Here is a 17,782-nt window from a genome sequence, read left to right as displayed (position 1 = left end):
TATTATATAATGTACAATTATATATAACTTATTTATTAGGTTAATAACTCTAACCTACTAACATTAGTATTATATATTCTTTATCAAGAACAAACGAGAAGATGCCACCAAGAAACAACAATCAAAATCCATGAATGGGTTCTACTTAATGGGATTTCTGAGATAATAAAGCAAATTATATAAAGCATTATGAAAGACATAAAAAGAATTCCAAAAGCAACAACATGTATCCCTGCCTTTAAGATGCAAAATGTCATAATGTTGTAATGTATGTAAAGAAATTAAAAAGGGACAATCTAGAACAATATGACCACAGGAACAATTGGATACCCTAGGACCTACCCCATCAATCTTAGAAATGCCCAACCAATTCATAACTTGTTTTTCATGTGCATATGGCACTTTGAGATGACACTGATAACCAAAGCACTTACAGAATGAGAATCCAGAAACATTACTCAGTTTCACAAACCAGAGATGGACTTATTCCATTGACTCTTGTGACCATTAAAAACAAAAAACTTGGGGCGCCTGGGTGGCTCAGTGGGTTAAAGCCTTTGCCTTCGGCTCGGGTCATGATCCCAGGGTCCTGGGATCGAGCCCCGCATCGGGCTCTCTGCTCCGCGGGGAGCCTGCTTCCTCCTCTCTCTCTCTCTGCCTGCCTCTCTGCCTGCTTGTGATCTCTGTCAAACAAATAAATAAAATCTTAAAAAAAAAAAAAACTTACCAGATGATGAACAAAATATTGATTTCTACATATACTTATGTAAAATAAAATACAAATTTAAAAAAATATGAAGAGATGGGCGCCTGGGTGGCTCAGTGGGTTAAGCCGCTGCCTTCGGCTCAGGTCATGATCCCAGGGTCCTGGGATCGAGTCCCGCATCGGGCTCGCTGCTCAGCAGGGAGCCTGCTTCCCTTCCTCTCTCTCTGCCTGCCTCTCTGCCTACTTGTGATCTCTGTCAAATAAATAAATAAAATCTTTAAAAAAAAAAAATAAAAAAAAATATGAAGAGTTTATGAAGCAACTAATACAACTACTACACATTCATAGTCATGAACAGAATACCACAGGTTCTAGGTCTATGGCTCATACATCTGATGTTGTCTCCCCTTTTATGACTCCACCAAAATTATGTGACATTTTTCGACGTATACAGAAATGTAAGTCTACATTCAGGCTTTGGGCTTTATTTGGCATGAGAACTCGGCATGTCCACTGGGGCATATTTCCCCCAGATAGTTTCTACCACCCCTCCTCAGCAAAGATTGGATCTCACCCTCAGGGGGCATGGCAACTAGCTCTGGATTCCCCAGGAAGAGAAGGATGGAAGGCTGGTGAGAAGCAAGAGAAGGTCCAGAAGCAAGCATGGGATGCGCTGTTAAATTAATCCTGAAGAAAATCTCAAAGAACAGAGATCACCTAACCTGGCAATAAAACAGACTAGGAGCTTTTGAGATTGTAATTCCCGGATGTAGGCTGGACACTGAAAAAATGGTAAGTGACTCTTTTCAACCCCATTCTATCCTTACTACCACTGCCTTAATTCAGGCCACCACCATTTCACCCTTAACTTGCTACAACCACATTCTGTTTCTAAAAGTCATTCTGCCCCCTTCCAATCTACTCTCTATACCACAGCCAAAGTCATCTTTCTGAAATATAAATCTGATTACTTCACTGTCTGGCTTCAACACAATTACTCCCTTCTAAACACACTACACTCTAATTGCCTGTTTGTTTTCTGTAGATTTTTGGGGGAGGATCTCCCATGTGACTGTAAGTTCCACAAGAATGGTCAGATTCAAATTCTCAGCTAAGTAACCATGGCCCTAGTACAGTCCCTGTTCTCAGTGAGTTCCAGGAAAATTGTTTCCTCCCCTTATAGCCTATCATGGTAGGTTCCTGGACCCTGGTTATGTCAACGTCTTTTCCAGATTCCCATAACCTTTCCCACATTTCTTTGAACGACCCTTCACTAAAATCGTTTCAAATCCAAGCTGAGCATACCTTCTGTTCTGGACCCTGACCGTCTAAGAATACAAAAAGAAATAGCATATTAATGGTCTCTTTTGATTTTAAGTAACTGTTGTTGCTTTACCCTTTGAAACACCCTATTTTCTAGTAATTTCTTTTAGTACAAAAGATACTTAATGTGGCAGTTGTTTTTTCCAATTTTGTTTTCAGATTTTGTTTCACCTGTACATTCTTTAAACCTATATTCTTTAAATGTAGAGATTTACAATTAAGTAACTGATCATCTTTGGGGACAGCTAGATGGCCCAGCTGGTAGAGCAAGCGACTCTTGATCTCAGGGTCATGAGTGCAAGCCCCACAGTGAGCACAGAGCTTACTTAAAACAAAACAAAAAAGACCCACTACATCTTTGGATGTAGGAAAATGTGTCTGAACAAACAGAAAATTTACAACAGAATTTGGAATTCCTCCTGGTACAATTAGAGAAAAGTTTCCAGTGATACATATGTGTAAAATTGCTCAATCTTTTAAAAAGTTGAAAACCAAAAAGAAAAACAAGCATATATATTTAAATATTTGGTAAATGACTAAATATATTTGGTAAATGACTTTTCCATAAATTTAAAAATTATTCTAAATTTAATACAAATAGTTTAGTTTTATAAGGGGTGGATACAGGTGTTGTGGAAACCTAGAGCTTTTATGACCTGGGAAGGGGGGGAACCTCTCCATGAAGGGAAAAAAAGGACTAAAAACAAGACTGGCTGGGAGGCCCCTTAGCATGTGAAGGTCCTGAGGCTTAAGTTTCATTTGCTTCATGCTAAATCCACGTCTGGTTATAAAAACAAAATACCATTGTAATTCCTTCATCATCAAACTACAAGGGAATGTTCAATACTAGTATTCACTGTGTATAAAAAGAAAACTTTTTGGACACGTGGGTGGCTCAGTGGGTTAAAGCCTCTGCCTTCAGCTCGGGTCATGATCCCAGGGTCCTGGGATAGAGCCCCACATTGGGCTCTCATCGGGGGAGCCTGCTTCCCCCTCTCTCTCTGCCTGCCTCTCTGCCTACTTGTGATCTTTGTCTGTCAAATAAATAAATAAAGTCTTAAAAAAAAAAAAAACAGAAAAGAAAAGAAAACTTTTAAATGCTTAATGAAAATCTGAACTCTCACTTGATGTCAAATTTTGGTAAGTTCACTGTATATTTGCCCCTTTTACACAACAGCAACTATACAATTATATAACAACATAACCATACTAGAAGCAAAGTCAAGGAAGGCTGTAATAGTTGTTAATAACTATATGATTTTAACTGACAGGACTCATGGCTTTTTAATTTTTTTTTAAAGAAGTGGCTGTGTTCCAGGTTAGAATTCAAAGAAAATAGCTAAATCCACATTATGTGAAGAATAAAGCAATTCCTAGTCAGATATCCCAGAAATGGCCAATCAAAGTGAAAAGAAAAATTAAGTTAGATTCATTATCATTTTTGCAATTAAACATTCACTCAAAGGTATCTTTCCTCTTTCCAAAAAAAACAAAATTAAGAAGTCTATGAAACTTATAATTACCATTTTACTCTTTAAAAAAATAATTATCTTAAAATAAGTACCTCTGTCAAATAAAGATTCTAAAACAAGGAAACTTGTAAAGTCTTTCTTATTTTGACATTGAATTTTAAATAGTCTTAGCTAGTGCCATCCTTACTTATTGTTCTCACTCCTTCCCACTGAAGAAACAGGGAGGGGAAGGGAGAAGGAGGAGAGAGGAAGGAGAGAAACCTTGGCTTTAGACAAAATACTCTGATAATGCTGAGACATAAAACACAAGGAGGCATTACAACGAGCCATGCTGTGCTGACGATTATGCTGCATGCTGTTGGCCCTTTGGGTGGGTTTGTGAGACCTGGGCACTGTGCTGGCTTTGCACTCACAGAATCCACTCCCCTCCCCAGGAATTCAGAGTGGCTTCAGAATGGGCTGGCCAGTTTTATAGACTGGCGAGAAGTTTATTCCTTATAGCGGCTCTGAAACAGGAGCTGAATGTAAAACAGGCACAGGTTGTTAGACAGGAATGTCAATGAACCTGATTGAAAGAGTTTAGAAAGCAAAGCAAGCTGAGAGGAAGAATGTCCTCTCTGGGATTCTGACACCTTTGAAAACTGGGACAAGAGTATCTTTTCCCTTCTTTTTCTTTGTAACAATGGTTCAATAGGGTATGAACAAGGCAGGAAAGGATGGCCCCTTCTCTTCAGACCAAAGCCTTTGTTTCCATGACCACAGAGCAGCTACAAAAATGATTTGTGAATACAGAAACAGAATAGCTGATAATAAAATATCCTTAGAAAGTTCTGAACTGTGGCTAAATGCCTCTTTAAAAAAAAAAAAAAAAACAAGGGAAAAAAAAAAACCCCACCTTTGTGCCAACCAAGTCTCACCCCCCTTTCCCAAAGATATGAGTTAAACCAAAAGAAGGGCAGACTCATGCAAAATTTTTCTAGATTTTTAATGTAGTGAATTTCTGATGTTAAAATGGAATAGCATAAAGGTGACAACCAAAAAAAGCAGCTCTTGTGGTCTAATGTCTTAGAATCCACACCCTTCACCTTGCATGTGTGGAAGAAGAAAGAGCAGAAGATAAAATCACTTCCACCTGGACCACTGCTTCTCTTTATCTGTTAAAGGCACGTATATCACTCCCATCAGGGGTTTCATCTTGACACTGCCGTCCTGTAGCTTGTCGTACTGCTCCAACATCTGGTTTCCACCTGCGGGACCAACTGGCAATATCAACCTCCCACCAGGCTTTAACTGGTCTATCAGCTGAAAAGAAGAAGGAAAAGAAAAAGACATGCACACCAAGTTACAAATTTTATACCGAGAGTCATTTTGCATCACCACAAACAACTTCCAGTGTCTGGGAGCAGAAGGCAGAAATGCACTTCATTTAGTATATCCATACTTTGATTGTTAAATTTATTACTCAAATCACTACCTACCCATTTACCTACAGACCTCCTCTACTAAACTCCAAGTTCTCTGACAAGAGGTGCGCCCGGTACCTAACATGGTGCGTGGTACAACTGGAGGCTCAGTATGAGCTAACCACATAATGTAGAGCTAGCCTCTTCAGAAGACCAAAGGCAAAGCAGGACATTTCAACGCCTGTACCCCTGTTTTGAATCTCTGTGGCCTGGAGCGGAGAAGGGAGCAGGGGACTGCAAAAATCAGCAAGGAGCCCCTATCCTGTCACTGCAGTGTTTAGGGCACCACTGACCAAAAAATAAGGGAACCTCGGTTTTATGACTGAAGTTAAGAATACTGGCACCATGACAAAGGAAGGCAGAGCTGGAGTTCCTATAGCATCAGACCGAAGACACCCTTGTCAATGAAAAACCAAGACTACTCAGTGAAAGCCCTTCCGGTCAGAACACTTTCAGGTCATACATTAACATCGGAATATGGCCTTAGTAATGACTACTTATCAAACCCTGTAAGGGAGAAACTTTACTTTGGATGGGATTATCCCATAAAAGTGGGTCCTCAATGAAAATTTCAGTTGTCAGCAAGCCTATCTTATTTTTCCCATTTTAATTTTTACTCAAGTAATTCTTACAAGTATTCCTTGAGTTGTTTCTCTAAATGTCAACGTTTACGATAAAATGAAGGAGACTTGCCCCCTAAATCCAGTCATTTTAAATATTTTAAATGCTTTTGGCTGGGTCATCAGTATTTACTTTTTTGTAGTGATTATTTCTAAAGCATGCCTTTCATCTTTTTCATTAACATATAACTGACATATAACATTATGTTAGTTTTAGGTGTATGACATATGGTTTGATAATATGTATATACCGCAAAATGATTACAAGTTTAATTAACAACCATCACCACAGATAGTTACAATTTTTTCTTTGTGATGAAGAGAACTTTCAAGACCTACTCACTCAGCAACTGTCAAATACACAATACAGTGTTGTTACCTACAGTCACCATACTGTAGTCTTTATGTTCTTATTTCAAATTATATGCTAGGTGAGGCCTGAGCTCTTATTCTGCTCCTTTCTCCTTTCCTCAATCCAACCAATATCATAATTTTTTTAAAACCACTTTCAATTATGACTGTAAACATAATTTGCAGCTGAGCCAAGAGGTATCCAATGTCCGTTTCCTTTCTTAGACAACAGTTGTTTATCCTGCACTTAGAAACTGAAGCTCTTTCGGGGCGCCTGGCTGGCTCATTAGAAGAGCACAACTCTTGATCTTAGGGCTGTGAGTTCGAGCCCCACACTGGGTGCAGAGATTACTTTAAAAGAAAAATGAATAAACTTTTAAAAAAAATGCAGCTCTTTCTTTTTTCACTCAATTTTTTGGGTAACTTTTTCTAAATATTTGTACCCTCCAACTTCTTCTCAATAAGATCTTCACAGTCAAACCTATCTAATTAGTGTTTTTTCCCCCAAGATTTTATTTATTTGTTTATTTATTTACTTACTTGACAGAAACAGAGAGAGAGAAAGAGCACACAAGCAGGGGGAGCAGTGGAGGAGGGAGGAGGAGAAGCTCGATGAGGGGCTTGATCCCAGGACACTGAGATCATAACCTGAGTCGAAGGCAGATGCTTAATTGACTGAGCCACCCATGCGCCCCTAATTAGTGTTCTGTTGTTCTTTGGTAGCTTCAAGTGCCTTCCTCCTCCAGTTCCAAATCTGGGCTGGTTAATCCCCAGCCCCACTGCACAGCTCTCATCAGGAAAGGTCCCTTCTAATCCGGGGGACTCTTCATCATCTCTCTCCTGAGCCAGCTGTTCAACTTGCCCAGATTCCAGGGCTTGCTCTTTCTGGTTTTCCCTACCATCTCTCTCCTCCCTCATTTTTAAAAAAGATTTTATTTATTTATTTGACAAAGAGGGACACAACAAGAGAGGGAACACAAGCAGGGGGAGTAAGAGAGGGAGAAGCCGGCTTCTTGCCCCTGAGCAAGGAGGCTGATGTGGGGCTCAATCCCAGGATCCTGGGATCATGACCTGAGCCGAAGGCAAATGCCTAATGACTGAACCACCCAGGTGTCCCCATTCCCCCTCATTTTTTGGCATTAAAACAATTCCTTTAGAAGTATTCCGAAATAGTGCATGGAGTATTTTAAAAGAGAGAGACTGAGATTTGCAAATCTAAAACTATATTTAATGTATTTGACAATATGTCTGGGCACAGAATTCAAGGTTGGAAATAATTTTCAGCTGAGAATTATGAGAGTTTGTTCCTCTCACTTATTGATTCTAATGCTGCTGCAGTCTGATGCCTTTCTGATTACCAATCCTTAACAGATTATGATTTGTTGTTCTGGGAACTTTCAGAATCTTTTCTTTATCACTCTACAGTTTTATGGTGATATTATGGGTTTTTTTCCCCTCTCTTTTTAGAAAAAAATTCATCATACTGGGTACTCAAACGATAGAATCATGGCCTTTGGTTCTTGGAAATTTTCTTACTTAGGGTTTAGGGCTTAGCACTAATTGTTCTCATAGAGAATTTCAAGCAGCAGCCCCTCTTAACAGATCCACACTTCATCTCTGACTTCCAAGATCCTCATGCCTCCGATTTCTAAGCTCTTTCCAAGTTGTGTGGAGCAAATTGTTTCTTCAGTAACCCCCTCTGCAGCCTCTTTGGCCCAACTTCCTCCACCCTCCCAAGTCAGTTACTGCTCCACCCACTTCCATCTGCATACATCACAGGGTTCAGGAGTGCAGGTATAATCTCCAAGATAATGAAACATGGAGTTTCTGTTTGCTGCTTTTCTAGTTGTTTTGAGGTGATATACAAAAGGAAGCATAAACATCTTTTCTGTTATCCTAAAACTGAAAGGTCCTCCCTTCAGCATGACTCTATTTATTTATTTATATTTAGCATGTTTCTCTTTAATCAGGTGTTAAAGACCCCTACAATACTTCCAAGTGCTACTACAAACATTTAAATTCATACTGAGCTAGGGATGCCTGGGTGGCTCAGTCGGTTAGGCGTCTGACTCTTGATTTCGGCTCAGGTCATGAGCTCAGGGTTGTGAGATCAAGCCCAGAGTTGGGCTCTGTGTTTAGCAGGTCAGTGCGGTCAGTGAGGAGTCTGCTTCTCTCCCTCTCCATCTGCCCCACCTCCTGCGTGCATACTCTTTCTCTCTCTAAAATAAATAAATAAATCTTTAAATTCGTATTGAGCTAAAGCCAGAAATGCCCTTCGAGATCATCTCAGGGACTTAATGGGGAAGATAAGCTCGGCAGTCAAGCCCCTTCATTTAAATACAGTTCTGTTTCACGTATTAACTGTTCCTACTAAGCTGCATTAAATTAAAAAAAAAAAAAAAGTTAAAAACCTACAGACCATGTGTCATATGTGAACATCCACTGAGCTATTCATTTATGACTTGTACATCTTTCTACAGCATATATGTTTTTAATTTTAAGTAAACTCTCCTTCACACATGGGGCTCAAACTCATGACCCTAAGATCAAGATTTGCATGCTTTACTGAGCCAGTCAGGCATTCCCTTTGCAGCATATCAACCCTTCAATTAAAATGTGTTAAAACCACCGGTTTATGAGGCACCTAGGTGGCTCAGTGGGTTAAGCCTCTGCCTTCGGCTCAGGTCATGATCTCAGGGTCCTGGGATCAAGCCCAGCATCAGGCTCTCTGCTCAGCGGGGAGCCTGCTTCCTCCTCTCTCTCTCTGCCTGCCTCTCTGCCTACTTGTGATCTCTGTCTGTCAAATAAATAAATAAAATCTTTGAAAAAATTTAAAAAATAAAAAAACAAAACCATTGGTTTAGTTTTGAAAAGGAAACAAACAAACAACAACAAAAGGTAACAGGGCCAGAGAAAATAAGTAATTTTCTCAAAATCATTCAGTCAATAACCAGAACAAGTTCTCTAACTTTCAGCTTCTCATTAACTGATCTAAACATATAAATAAGAACTCTTCCAGACTGGGGAGTGACTGAGACTGGGCAGAAGTGTCACTCTTAGGCCCTAGTCATCCACTCCAGAATGGTGGCAAACTCCAGATACCATAGAAACTGAAGAACTCAATGAACTTAACCAGGGATTATTAAGGGCTGTCAGAAGCTCATCAGTCTTCCTGAAATAGAAAACCAAGACTGGGGGTGCCTAGGTGGCTTATTCAGTTAAATATTCGACTCTTGATTTAGACTCAAGTCACGATCTTAGGGTCCTTGGATTAAGCCCCAAGTTGGGCTCTGCATGCAACTCAGAGTCTGCCTGAGTTTCCCCCTCATCCCCCTCTCTGCCTGTCGCACTTTCTCTCTAAAATTAAAAAAAAAAAAAATTTTAAAAACAAAAAACCAATTTTGTACTTAAATATTTTCTTGACTATGTAGCATACAATACTGGAATAGCCTTCCCTCTCACTGTAACCATGCAAACCCTACTATTCTTTCAGATTCAGTTCTAATTCCATTGTATGTAGTCTCTTTAGACCATGTAAATAGTCTCCTTAACTGTTCACATAAAGTTCTCTCCCTCACTTGAAGTTATGGTAGTACAAGGTTTCTTTTCCCTTCAGTATATATTATATGCTAATGATACACTATCATTGCATTAATTTCCCTGTTATATGTACAACACATTTCTTCCAGAATATAAGCTTTGTGAGGCTAAAATGTATGACAAATACCTCCTGGTTTCACGCATGCACTTAGCAATCTTGCACATTCTGGTATTTCACAAAACACCAAGTGATTATCGTATCTGGAACTCCAGATGGATTTTCCTAACTCCACTGGCATACTAGTTCTTAGAAGGATCAAATGCGATTTCAAGTAAGACAGCCACGAACTACGATTTAGCAATTTTCCAAGTCATTTATACAACTCTTCACATATGAAAAAAAAACTGCTTACTAAGTGTAATTAAAATGCGTGACATAAAAGTCTAATTATGTTTTGATCATCTAGAAGTCATTTCTCTTAAGTCTTTTACAGCTGTAGTTGATGCAAGCACAGAAACACAGGAAAAGACCCAACTTACTGCCTGTGGCACAACTGGCGCTGCAGCTCCTACATGAATAGCATCATAAGGGGCTTCTTCAGCGTACCCCATTCTTCCATCCCCCACTGAAAGAAAAAAAATTATGCTTTAAAATCTGTTCAGAAAGAACTACCCAGTGTGAACAATTACAGGAGGCTTAAAGCAGAGCAAAGAGAAACTTTTAATAAATGATGCGGGGACAACTGGATATTCATGTGGAAAAAATATACCCTTGAATCTCTATCTCTTACATGCACAAAAATCAATGTCAGGTCAAAGATCTAAATGGGAAAAGCTAAAAAAATGCCTCTGCGAAATAAGACAGGGACATAGCTTCATGATTTTATAGTCTTTTTTTTTATGATTTTTATTCATTTATTTGTCAGAGAGAGAAAGAACACAAGCAGGGATAGTGGCAGGCAGAGGGAGAAGCAGGCTCCCCAGTGAGCAGGGAGCCCGATGTAGGGCCTGATCCCAGTACCCTGGGATCACGAACTGAGCTGAAGGCAGATGCTTCACCGACTGAGTCACCCTGGTGTCCTGATTTTAGAGTAGCCTTAAAGAAGACACAGAAGGGGAGCCTAGGTGGCATAGTTGGTTAAGCATCCAATCGGTGTTAGGTCAGGTCGTGATCTTAGGGTCATGAGGTGGGGCCCTATATGGGGCTCGGCACTCAACAGAAGCGTGCTTCAGATTCTGTCTCCCTCTCCCCCTGTCCCTCCCACTCGTGCTCACTCTCTCGCTCTAAAATAAATAAATTAATTTTTTTTAAAAAGGACACAGAAAACACTAGAAAAAGCTATTAAGTCTGATACATTAAAATTAAGTATTTCTATTGGGGTGCTTAGGTGGCTCAGCCCATTAAGCATCATGATCCCAGGGTCCTGGGATGGAGCCCTGCGTTGGGCTTACTGCTCAGCAGGGAATCTGCTTCTCCCTCTGCCCCTCCCCCCACTTGAGCATGCACTCTTTCAAATAAAAAAATAAACAAAATCTTAAAAAAATAATATTAAGTATTTCTATTAATCAAGAAGCACCAATATGAGTGAAAAGGCATGCTGCAGAGTGAAAGAAAAGATTTAATATGTATAAATAAAGGGCTAATCTGTAGAGGTCCTACGTATCAAAGAAAAATATAAACAACTCAATATCTGAACAAGACATTTCACAAAGGAAGACATCCAAATGGTCAAGCATATGAAACAGTGTTTGACTTCACCAGTTGGTAGGAAAATACAAAATTAAAATCACAAAGACTTACTACTATACACTCACTAAGTGGGTAAAAAGAAAAACCTAGCAATACCGAGTGTTGATAAAACAAAGAGCACTAACTCTTAATCTCACAAAACAAACTGAGGGTTGGGGGGGGTGAGGGGGTTATGGACATTGGGGAGGGTATGTGCTATGGTGAGTGCTGTGAAGTGTGTAAACCTGGCGATTCACAGACCTGTACCCCTGGGGATAAAAATACATTATATGTTTATTAAAAAAAAAAAAAAAGAGCATTAAAAACAATGATACATTGCTGATGGGAAAGTAAATTGGTTCAATCACTTTTAAAAAGTTTTGCAATGTGTATGGTTACCCTATGAACCTGCAATAATGCTCTACCCAAATGAATGCTTGTCTGATGAGTGTACATACACATTTGGACCTCTGTCCTCATATGTTCACAGCAGTACTGTGAATATTCCCAAATTAGAAACAACCCAAAATATCCATCTACAGTAGAAGAAACAAACACATTTTGGTAATGTCCTTATAGTAGGATGTTATATAGCAAACAATAAAAATTATACAAAAAAGATGGGTGAATCTTACAAACATAATATTGAATGAAAGAAGTCATTCATCATAGAATATATACTGTATGATTCTGTTTAATGCTCAAAATTAAATTGAGCATCATTTATGGAAGTGCAACTAAGTAGTAAATACATAAAAGTAATGATGCTGGTTAGCACTTCTCCTGAAGGGAAAGAGTTCTGAGGAGAGAAAAGCAAGCAGGGGACATCCCAGCTACAAATGCTGTTCCCCTTTCTAGATCAGTGTGATGATGAAGCAGGTATTTTTGCTAAGCTTCGCATTTATGCTCTCTGCATGTTTTAATGCTTGCTACTTCTCATAATAGTATAGTGTGCTCACATGGAAATATGTTCACTATATACTGCTGAAAAAAGCCAACTACAAATGTATGAGCCAATTAAAAAGAAACTGTGTATATGTATATTTTTTCATATGTATATTTATATGTCTACAAAACTTAAGATGGAAAAGGAGGGGTTTCTTTTTTATCTTACACATTTCTGCACTTTAAATTTTTCATAATGGACACTTGATACTTTGCTATTACTTCTTCAAAAGCAATGAATAAAGAATTCACAACATGAGCATTTTCTGAAATGGTTAACAGTCATATCACCACCGTGGTCAAGGTACAGCCAGCATAATATTTTACAATAACTGTTTTCCTCACCTAGTACTTAAAAGTGAATGTTTAAAAATAAAAAAAGCAAAAACTAGCTTGAGTATTAGTTAGCTTGCATGGGATCTTCTGAAAACAAAAATCCTCCAGAGAGGAAATTTTCAAAGTTTTCTGATACTCACCAACGAGTTGCACTCTCCCTGAAGACAAAAGCATTGGATCGTCCTTTCTGACATTATTTATTGAGTCATCTACTAGCTCTTTAATGTGGTCAATTCCTATGACTTTTCCACTAGAGCCAACCTGGAAATGAGGGAATAATTCAATAGCTCACTGGCCTAAATTTGTCTTTCTGAAGTGTCATTAAAGTGTCTCCTCACCTAAAGTCACATTCTGCAATGAGAAATGGAGACAAACAGCTCAAGCCACCAATTAGATTGTTACTCAGTTTACTGTATTTACCAAATACAACTTTTTCAGTTATAACCCTCAAATGGATAATTACATCTCAGTAATTAAGGACATGGAGGTACAAAAACTTGCAATACTAAAAAAAAATCCTTTCTTTGAATTCTCATTTTTAAAACCCACACCCTGAAATAAGACTTAACTGATGAACTAATAATTGACAAATATTAAATGCTTATTATTAATATTAAATAAATTAAATGCTTAGTAAGTACATAATAAATTAATATTAAATACTTAAACTGCATTTAACTAATATTAAATGGTAGTTGGTAAAATCATTTTTAATTCAATTCCATCTAAAAGTGTGAGTTTAAACATTAAAATGTTACATAAAAAATTGTATAGAGATTTCTATACCCGATTCTATTGCCATATGTGGAAAATATAAAATACATAAAAATATAAAAAGGCCCCAAGTATAAATATGAATTGTAAAATAAATTTAACAAAATGTAAAGACTCTGAAGTCAGACAACCTGGGTTCACATCTAAGCTTCATCGCTTACAACTGTACAACCTTGGCAAGTTATTCTATGAATCAGGTTCCTCAGCTATAAAATGACGAGGAAAAGGGTACATACCTCTTAAATGATGTGAGACTTAAATAAAAGAATACATGAAAAGCACTTAGAACACTCACTAGCACATGGTAAATATGTGAAAGACATTAACACTACTTTTAAAAAGGTAACTCAGAAATCTAATGATTTTTAAGAGGTGAATTTTTCTCTAAAACCATAAATACATCAAATATCAAGAACATGTCATTAAGTAAATACTTTGTCTAAGCGTAAAAAAAAAATCCTGGGGTGCCTGGGTGGCTCAGTTGGTTAAGCATCTGCCTTCTGCTCAGGTCATGATCTCTGGGTCCTGGGACTGAGTCTTGTGTTGGGCTCTCTGCCCCGCTCTCCCTCTCTCTGCCCCTCCCCCGCTCATGCTGTCTCTCTGGTGTTCTTTTCCAGCGCACACTCTCTCTCAAATAAATAAAATCCTAAAAAACCAAAAAATAAAAAAACCTGACATTCCATTAGGGAGCTTAACTTTTACAAAACAAGTAAGACAACTGAAAAGAAATACCTGAGTCGTCTTATGTAACAAGCACTGTTCTGGATGCTTAGGATACATCAACGGGGAAAAAAAAAATCAAGTAAAATTCCCACCCTCCCTGGAGCTTACATGCTGGTGGTCTGCCAGTTAAATATTTACAGCAAGCTAAATGGATTCTAAAAGATGCATCATCCATAAATCCCACCTAACTAGACCAGAATCTTCCTATCTAGCCCTCAGGGACAAGATTTTTTGTAATAATCAAATTGATTTGATTATCTGAGCACAGGTAACTCCAGACTCACTCAGGAGAGTCACTAACTAAGATAAGCCTCTGGTGATAAAACTCGAAGTATAATAAACAAGGCATTTTTCTAACAGTACTTTTCTTAATATAAAAGAAGCTCTACTCTCATTTCTAATAACCCTGTAGGAGTGTTTGGAAATCAGATTCTCTACATCATTTTCTGCCAGCTGAGAATCTGGAAGAAGGCAGTCTGGAAGCTGCTGGTTGCCATCTTGTGATCACAAGGGAAGAGCCTGACTGAAGCCAACATTTGGAGGAAAGCAAAGCCAAACCAAGAACCAAAGAGAAACCCACTGTCAATAACAATGTCTGATCTTCTTTTGAATCCAGCCACACAAAAAGCCAGATACACTTTGGACTTTTCCATTATATAAACCAAATAAATTCCCCTTTGGGACCGAATTTGGACCATATCTTCTGTTATCTGCAACAACAAAAAAACCTAAATGATACATGTTCCAACTGCTATATTAGTAGAATTAAAACAAAACAAAACAAAACAAAAACCTCCAAAACTGCTAGTAAAAAATGTACAGCCAAATATATAATATGCTTCTCCTGGAATGGAATGAAAAATAAAGCTCTTACCATACGTGCAAAACATGCAGTAAGGATTCCACTTCCAGATCCTACATCGAGAGCTTTAGCTCCTTCATGCAATTGATCAAATAGAAGTTCTAGCGCATATGCATGCTGCCAAAAGAAAACAAAGCAAATACTCATTTCTTTTCAAGACTCTATAAAGTATATATACCATGGCATATAAAGTTTCCAACTTCATACCAATTTTCCTACTACTGTCACCTACCAAGATAATGAAAACACAACATATTATATACTTAGATTTACAGAATTATATAAGAAAGTTTTCACTGATTAAATTACATTTATATAAAATGTTTTAGTAGGGGCGCCTGGGTGGCTCAGTGGGTTAAGCAACTGCCTTCAGCTCAGGTTATCATCCCAGGGTCTTGGGATCCAGCCCCACATCAAGCCCCACTTCAGGGTCCCTGTTCAGCGGGGAGCTTGCTTCTCCCTCTCCCTCTGTTCCTCCTCTTTCTGCTCTCTCACTCACACACTCTTTCAAATAAAGAAATAAAATTCTTTTAAAAAATAAAATAAAATAAAATGTTTTAGTAAATTTAGATCTCCAGTGTGTGAATTTTTAAATTTTAATTAATTCAAAGTCAAAAGCTACAAAAGGATTTACAGTTAAGTCTCTACCCCACCCCTGTCCATCACCTTTCCCACCCCCAACCAATTTCACTCCCTAAAGGCAATCTATGTTGTCAGTTTCTTGTGATTCCTTTCAAACATACCTATTCTATGCATACACAAGCAAATATGTATCTATTTTTTAATTTATTATATCTTGAAGAACCTTTTTTTTTTAAAGATGTTATTTATTTATTTGACAGAGAGAGATCGCAAGTAGGCAGAGAGGCAGGCAGAGTGGGGGGGGAAGCAGGCTCCCTGCTGAGCAGAGACCCCCCCCCCCAATGCGGGACTTGATCCCAGAACCCTGATATCATGACCTTAGCCAAAGGCAGAGGTCCAACCCACTGAACCACCCAGGCACCCCTTGAAGAACTTTTCTTATCAATACTTTTTTTTAAGGTTTCTTTTTAAGATTTTTATTTACTTATTTGACAGAGTCCAAGTGAGCACAAACAAGGGGAGCAGCAGGCAGAAGGAGAGGGAGAAGCAAGCTCTCTGCTGAACAGAGAACCCAATGTAGGTTCCTAGAACCCTGGGATCATGACCAGAACTGAAGGCAGCCATTTAACCGGCTGAGCCACCCAGGTGCCCCTTTCTTATCAATAATTAAATAGCCTGTTCATTCCTTTTTGAGGCTGAGAAGTATATTCTTGTACATATAATAAGAAAACCCACCCCCCAAAAAATCCCTAATGAGGGATATTTAACCTAGCTCCAATCTTCTGTAACAAAAAGGATGAAATAATCTTAAAGCTGTACATATAGGATAATATAATGATCTTTATAAAAATCTTATAAAGTGGGGCACTTGGGTAGCTCAGTCAGTTAAGCATCTGACTCTTGGTTTCGCCTCAGGTCCTGATCTCATGGGTCATGAGATCGAGCCCCACACCCAGCTAGCTCCACACTCAGCAGAAGTCTGCTTAGATACTCTGCCCTTTCCCCCACTAGTGCACACACGCTCTCTCTCTCTCAAATAAATAAGTAAAATCTTTTTTTTTTAAGATTTTATTTATTTATTTGACAGAGAGAGATCACAAGCAGGCAGAGAGGCAGGCAGAGAGGAAGGGAAGCAGGCTTCCCGCCGAGCAGAGAACCTGATGCGGGACTCGATCCCAGGACCCTGGGATCATGACCCGAGCCGAAGGCAGCGGCTTAACCCACTGAGCCACCCAGGCGCCCCATCAAATAAATAAGTAAAATCTTTAAAAAAAAAAAAATCTTGGGGCACCTGGGTGGCTCAGTGGGCTAAAGCCTCTGCCTTCGGCTTAGGTCATGATCCCAGGGTCCTGGGATAGAGCCCCACATCAGATTCTCTGCTCAGCAGGGAGCCTGCTTCCCCCACTCCCCCCGCCCACCCTTCCTGCCTCTCTGCCTATTTAAAATCTGTCAAATAAATAAAGCAAAATCTTAAAAAAAAAATCTTATAAGTGTATGTATAGGATAAGTTCCTAGAAGAAGAACTGAGGGGGGTCAAAGGATATATATTTTTATGTTTACAGTATATACAAATTACTAATTAAATAAAATCATATTGGATACACTTTAGACCAAACCAAGAAATAAAGCCTTTTCTACTCCCTCCTGTTTATAAACTTACATTTCAGTGCTTTTCCAAAATATGGAGTTAGAACTAATAAATATTATCTCAAAAGCTGTCCTTAAATGCCTGCTATGTTCATTATTAAAAATCATCAAATGGCGGGGGGGGGTGCCTGGGTGACTCAGCTGGTTTAGCAATTGCCTTCGGCTCAGGTCATGATCCTGGAGTCCCAGGATTGAGTCCCATAGCAGGCTCCCTACTCAGCAGGGAGACTGTTTCTTCCTCTGATCCTCCCCACCCCCACACTCTCATTCACTCTCTCTCAAATAAATAAAATCTTAAAAAAAAAAAAATCAGCAGAGGGGCACCTGGATGGCTCGGTCTCTTAAATGTCTGACTCTACATTTTGGTTCAGGTCATAATTTCAGGGTCATGGGATCGAGCCCTACAAAGGGCTCCATATTCAGCATGGAGTCTGTTGTTCCCCTACAACCCATTCTCTCTCTAGAATAAATAAAATATTTAAAAGGAAAAAAAGAAAAAATTTAAGCATTAGAAACAGGTAATGTTCAAAATGGAGGCCAGACTGTAAACTCCCTATTTAGAAAACTAATTTAGGTGACCAAAGCCTTAGAGCCTAAGGAACCAGCATGAGAGAGCCTGCTAGGACACAGGAAACGTTCTGATCTTCATCTAGGTGATGGTTACACATATACATATGTGAACATTCATTAAGCTATACACTTAAGATCT

The 17,782-nt window shown here is 38.8% G+C and overlaps 1 protein-coding gene across 2 annotated transcripts in view; it reads right to left on the bottom strand.

The window, feature by feature from the left end:
• PCMT1 (protein-L-isoaspartate (D-aspartate) O-methyltransferase) overlaps positions 1–17,782 on the bottom strand; it is a 45,754-nt gene that overhangs the window by 4,030 nt on the left and 23,942 nt on the right. The window contains exons 4-7 of one of the 2 annotated variants that reach the window (XM_047733977.1): positions 14,857–14,961; positions 12,626–12,746; positions 10,016–10,101; positions 4,587–4,803 (exon numbers count right to left, since the gene is read on the bottom strand). In XM_047733977.1, coding sequence (XP_047589933.1) covers positions 4,624–4,803; positions 10,016–10,101; positions 12,626–12,746; positions 14,857–14,961 — 492 coding nt within the window. In that variant the 3' untranslated portion in view covers positions 4,587–4,623. The remainder of the gene's footprint in view (positions 1–4,586; positions 4,804–10,015; positions 10,102–12,625; positions 12,747–14,856; positions 14,962–17,782) is intronic. The other variant, XM_047733976.1, reaches the window with a different exon arrangement.

The sequence above is a fragment of the Lutra lutra genome, chromosome 6, assembly GCF_902655055.1.
Source record: "Lutra lutra chromosome 6, mLutLut1.2, whole genome shotgun sequence".
Classification (NCBI taxonomy): Eukaryota; Metazoa; Chordata; class Mammalia; order Carnivora; family Mustelidae; genus Lutra; species Lutra lutra.
This window is presented reverse-complemented; position numbering and strand designations above follow the sequence as displayed.